The sequence below is a fragment of the Cervus canadensis genome, chromosome 2, assembly GCF_019320065.1.
Source record: "Cervus canadensis isolate Bull #8, Minnesota chromosome 2, ASM1932006v1, whole genome shotgun sequence".
In the NCBI taxonomy this organism is placed as follows: domain Eukaryota; kingdom Metazoa; phylum Chordata; class Mammalia; order Artiodactyla; family Cervidae; genus Cervus; species Cervus canadensis.
The window spans coordinates 32,300,899-32,306,898 of record NC_057387.1 but is presented as its reverse complement, the minus strand read 5'-3'; the positions used below and the strand labels follow the sequence as shown (position 1 = coordinate 32,306,898).

Below are 6,000 nucleotides of genomic sequence, written 5' to 3'. Positions count from 1 at the left end.
CAGGCCATATATCCAAAGAGTCCTGGCTGGGCAGTCACAGCTCCTGGCCCCAGCTGAGAAATAAGAAAAGTGCCGACTGGCAGACTTGGCACCCTTATGGATCAATCTTGTATTCTGCTCCCCAATCTCTTTGTCCCTTCTGCTACACGAATACTTCTGAGAGGGAAGTCGAGGGGCCTGAAAGAGGGGCATAAGTGGGACTTCCTTGGTGGTCCAGTGGTTAAGACTCTGTGCTTCCACTGCAGGGGCTTGAGTTTGATTCCTACTCAGGGAACTAAGATCCCACAGGCAGGATGGCGCGGCCAGAAAGAAAAAAAAGTATTTACACCATCGGAAACTAACAGAACATTGTAAATCAACTATATTTGAATTTACTTTTTTTTTTTTTAATTAAAAAAGAGTGGGCAGAGGAGAGAATCCTAAAATGAAGATTTGCAGAAGTGCATCCTTCCAGACACTTCCACAACCTATTTCAAACAGGCAACCTCATGGGGCTGGGTGGTTGAAACATGGGATTCTCTGACTAAGACTTCTGAGGCCCCAGAAGCAAGTATTTCACACTCTTCCCAGCCTTTTGTAAACCAGTGGGGAAAACGTTACTTCAAGCCACAACTTCTTTCTTCAGAGTTGACCTGCTGGGGCTCTGAGGTGGGAGGAAGAAGGTGGGATGGGAGGAATTTAGGAAAAGGGCCCTGGGAAGTCTTGAACACTCAGCAGAGTGGAGAGGAATCTGGCTTCCTAGTCAATCAAAGAGGGAAGGGTGAGGCAGAGGGATGAGAAGGGAGGAACAGGAGGAAGGGGGATGAGACCAGCCATGGACTAGGGAGCTTTGTGCGGTGGTGGGGCTAATGAGAAGTCCCCGGTGACGAGACGGCCAAAATAACTTTTCAGAACATTTCAGAAATGTGACTTCAAATTGTTTGTGGTGTGATGTAACCTCTCCCTTGTGGCCCACAAAACTTCATTAAAAGTTCTGCTACATGTTACAGCATTATTTTTGTGGTTGTTTTGGAATAGGGGTGGGAGTTGAAAGGAGAAGATACTGTTCTCTGCATTTGAATTGACAAGCAGGAACTAAAGAAACAGCCACAAAGACCAGAATGGTGACTAAAACTTCAGATGTGGCAGAAAACTAGAGCCAGAGATAACCTTGAAAATTTCTGTCCCCCCAGTAATTCACAGAAATCGGGGAGGGGGGAGCATTGGACTTTCCACAGGACATGGAAGTTTGAGCCAATGTCATTTGAATGTCAAAGGACAAGCAACCTCAGCTGACACTGCCTCATCAGCTGGACTAAGCCTTTAGAAACAAAAAACGTATTACACACATCTGTACTATCCAGGGCCTTGGCACAGGGGTAGCACATAGCCGGGCCCAGTAAAAGCATGTGAATAGTTACTGAGTGTCCTAGTGCTGCCCTGGAAGCTGGCAGAGTGAAACGCTTGGGGGTGGGGGTCATGGAGGGGCATGTCGACTTCTCTTCCCCTCCCCCACCCCTTCTTCTCTCCCACCCACTTACCCATCATTAACCCTATCCCATCAGCCTCGCGACATGAAGAACTTGTAAACAAGCAAGGCCCAGCGGAGACGGTGGTGGAGGAGGTCACAAAGTGTTGCGCAGAAACCACACTGCTCTGGTTCTGTTCTGCCCACTCTTACAGTGTCAAAGAGGCAAACGCTGCCTCTTGGGAAGGAGGTTCTGGCTCAAAAAACTTGGGCATGGGGCAGTAAGCTAGTGGGCTACCTAGGGCGCCGGAAGCTTCCTAGGACTGGCTGTAGGCTGTGTTGTGTAAGGCTCTGCTACTCGTTCCCAAGCATCCCTACACCATTCTGAGGCCTCCCCTGGCATCCCGCAGTCCAAAGGCCCTCCAGCACCGCGGCAACCTTGCAGGAACCGCGCGCTGCTCGCAAGGTAATGGCGCCACCTGGCGGCATATAAGGGCTCGGCGCACCCCTTGAGCTTCCCTTCACCCGCGAGCGAGGAAGAAACTGTGGCTTCAGCGGCCCAGTCCAGCGTGGTGACGTCATGACAGAGCGCCGTTCTCCCCGCCTCTCCCTCCGTCCGCTGGGAGCTGCCAGTACTCGACGTGGCGTCACCGCCCTCTACCCTTACTTTGCGTCCGTGTTTGCGTGCGGCGGAGGTGGCGGCGCGGGCCGGTCGGAGCTCTGCGTTGCTGCTTCTGGTGCTCCTGTCGCCGCTGTCGCTGTCCGGCTGTCTTGGACCGCGGAGCAGAGGAGGCGCGGGCCACAGCACCTCAGCACCCGACGCGGCTTGGCGCGGGGCCCGGCGGGAGGGTGGGCGAGCGCGTGTCGGAGGGCGCCGCGCGGGCAGGCGGGCGGGCGCCGGTGAGGGAAGGAGGCGGGGGCGGCGGGTCAGCCGCGGGCCCGGCCGGCCGGGGGATGTCGATGCCTGACGCGATGCCGCTGCCCGGTGTCGGGGAGGAGCTGAAGCAGGCCAAGGAGATTGAGGACGCCGAGAAGTACTCCTTCATGGCCACCGTCACCAAGGCGCCCAAGAAGGTGCGGGGGCTCTGGGTGGCGGCGGGGGTCCGGGTTGGGGCCTCGAGGAAGGGGCGCGAGCCAGCCCCGGCCCCGGGCCCCAGTTAGTTTGGGACTTAAGGAGCGAGGTTTCAGGGACCCAGGACTACGGAGGTGGTGTGAGGGGTGGAGGGTGAGCGGCCCCAGGCCTATCCCAAGCTGGAAAGGCCGACCTAGACCTCACTTTCCTTTGTCCCTCGGCCCAAGTCCTCTGGGATCTTTTCGAAACCCGGCAGGGCCAGGCCTTAAATTTGCTGTTGACTTATCCTAGATGAAGGGCCTCAGAGACGGGAGTGGGAGAGAGGTGAGCGAAACCTGCTGACCCCAGTGACCAGCCCCAGGGGATGAGGGTGTACGGGAACTCTCCCCTCAGGTGAGCGGGTAAATCTGATAGTGCTTCTTTGAGAGCAGTGGCCGGCTTATCCAACAACTGCGTGTGATCTTGGAGGCAAGATGGGGAAAAAAAAAAATGCGTGGAGCTAGCTAGCTCTTTTATGCAGGTTAAAAGCATGAGGGCAGCATGAAATTGAAGACTAATTTTCATCTTCTGTGGTCGTCTAGTTGCTTTGACACATGTAAGAAATTAACATTTGGAGGTTGGTGACAGCAGACACTGTCATGGATACAGGTTGATCGTAGAGTCGTCTGAATAGATCACTTCGGCATCCCTTGAGAAAGGAGCTTGGGTGGGTTGGAGGGGTGGGTGGTAAGGAGCGATTGCTCATTCTTTACTGCACTTACTGAGGCAGAACGAGTTCAGTCTATTATGCTGTGGGTTGAGCCCAAAGAACATCCTTCTAATTCTTTTATTTTGGAAGATTAAATGGCAGCCTTTGGAAGTATTAATCTAACCAGTTCTCTGAGTGGTGGAATTGGGATCCTTGGTGCTTTCTGAGTGTTTGCTGCCAACCACATTTTTATTTTCTACATCACTGGCACCAGTTAACGGAGAACAAGAGAACCTTTGCAGAGAGGTGACCTTTCTGAAACCAGTGAGAACCTGGGTAAATATTTCCCTCCTATATAAAGACAGAGTTTCAAGGCTGTCCACACCTGCAGTGTTTGATGGGATGACTGCTGTTGTAAGCTGCACAAAGCAAGATTTGTAGATAGTGACAGTCCTTCAGGCTGTGGGAGAGATGATTTTTTTGTTTGTTTTTTCTTTTAAGGAAATTAACCTACCACTCCAGAAATCTAATACAGGATTGAAAAGATAGGTCACCATTGTGTGCTATAGCGCTGTCTTCCCACAAAATTTAAATCTTATCCAACAGAATGACTTATAAAACCTTGCAGAAGATCCCTTGATTCTAAGAAGTCTGATTAATCTTATTTTTAGTGCTCTCAGTTCAGCTGACTGCTTTGTTGGAGCAGTAACCCTTTGTAATCTGCACTAGGTGGAGACAAAGTGTACATAAGCAGAATGTTTAAGGATAGTACTTGTGATGAGTTAGGGAGAAGAATGGGAACGCCCTGGTACCCTCATTCCCTGAGCTCTTCCTCTGCCTGGAACCTTTTGTCGGTCTAGTGGCTTCAGGGATTAGGCCTCTTTGGTCTTACTTGCCTTTGTTTTAGTAAGGTTTTATTCCTGCAGGTGCCACTCTTAATAAAACAAAAGTTTGTATTGTAGACTGTAAACTCCATAAAGGCGGAGACACGTGTTCACCATTGTATCCATCGTGCCCTAGCTCTGTACCAAGCATATAGTAGGTACTCAAATAGTAATTGCCCATCTGGCTGGCAAACTGGTAATTGAGATGTCTGTATGGCTGCCTACCAGGAATAAATAACTCTTCCCCCCCCCCCCCTTTTTTTCCAAGGAGGAATGTTGCTAATGTGTATCACTGTCAGGCCAAGTACTAATGATTTTAGAAATTTCATGTTCCATTAGCTGAAAGGAGTGGTCTCTGCCAGGAATGTGGGAAGACCCTGTTGTAAGTTTCCATTTGCTGGTAAATGTACCCCTGTGTTTCTTATTAATCTTGCTTGTTCTGAGCTTTGTTGTTTAGTGTTTGCACAGCACTTTCTATTAAAGTGCTTTATGATGACTAATTACCCTTCCCCTAGTGATGATAAAAAAGGCCTTTATTTAGTTAATGGGTTCGTTGAGGACTAGTCAAGGTCACATAGCAAGTCCTAAGTAAACTGTTTTTTCATCACTATAGCTGAACTGGACATTATGACTTAGGTCACTCTTGTACTTCTGCCATGTGTTGATAATGTGAGAAAGCATGAGCAAAGTAAGAGAAATAATTTTATCTTGACGTGTATTGAATGGTGTGAGAAAAGGCCTCTTCAAATAGTGCTGTCCTTTGCCTGTGAGAATTCAGCGTGACTCTAGACCAGCTAATCCTTGGATCATTCTAAGCCTGAGGCCCCTTAGGAAATGAGGACATTTCTGGTGCCAGCCAGAGGCTATAGGTTATTTCAGGGTGACCCTGATGGTCTTCAGTCAGATCAGATTCCTGTGTAACTTGTGAAGTTTTATTCACTTAGGGGAAGTTTGGGTGTCCTTCTCTTAAATGCATAAATAGCAAGATTCTATAACTGTAATCACAAGTTACTCATTTTTGTATGCCTTGAGATCTACCACAGTACTATGTAGATAATATGACTCCACAGTCCTATTCACAGCTTGATCTGAGTATCAGAAAGCCAACTAAATGGGTCCCAACTTGAGCAAATGAGCTTCTGTGCCTCAATTTCCTTATCTGCCAGATAAGTGCTTTGTGTTTAGAACATGTGCAGATGGGTATATGTTGGGAGTAAGCAAAAATGATTTTTAAAAAGAAATATATTAGTATACTTATACTGTCTGTCTTTAATGAGCATTTGAAATGACTTATAACACAGGACACATACAATGTAAATGAGGAGCCCAAACTATAGAAAAAAGGGAAAAAATATTGTTAACCCTGAGGGCTAAGACAATTGATGAGGCTGGCTGATCATCACATGCAACCTTAAGCTTCCTAGGAGCTGGAGAATGAATCAGAATTACAGTCTCATTAGCAGACATGGGAAATAATCTATACCAATTCCTCAGGGAGGCAAGTTCTGCTGACACTAAGTTCTAAAGGATATTTTTATGTGATAGTATTAATAGCTATAGTATGATTCGTGTATTAAATCTTGTTCGCCAACTGTCACTGGTGATTTCAGATGGAATTGCCAGGAAAATTTGGGAGAGAAAAGGATACCTTGAGTTGTGTGGTCCATGTACATTGTATCGCAGCTGAAGAGGATCCTTGTTTAATGTTGGCAGTTATCAGTCAAAGTGAACAAGTCAGCTAGTTCTCCATCTTCACTGGGTATTCATCCCTCTTTTTCTGCTACTTTGTATTGCAGTGGTAATATTTGTCCTTGGGCCTTTGGAAATTGAGATTGTGTCAAATTGGGTTGTTGGTTTTTTTAAATTTCCCCCTATAGTGTAAACCCAAGCTTGTTGATGAAGCCTCCTG

General features: G+C 48.0%; 1 protein-coding gene across 1 annotated transcript in view; it reads left to right on the top strand.

Annotated features, from left to right (window-relative positions):
* Positions 1–2,036: 2,036 nt before the first annotated feature.
* AHCYL1 (adenosylhomocysteinase like 1) overlaps positions 2,037–6,000 on the top strand; it is a 40,957-nt gene continuing 36,993 nt past the window's right edge. The window contains exon 1 of the mRNA XM_043460390.1: positions 2,037–2,521. Within this exon, the coding sequence (XP_043316325.1) occupies positions 2,402–2,521 (120 nt within the window). The 5' untranslated portion in view covers positions 2,037–2,401. The remainder of the gene's footprint in view (positions 2,522–6,000) is intronic.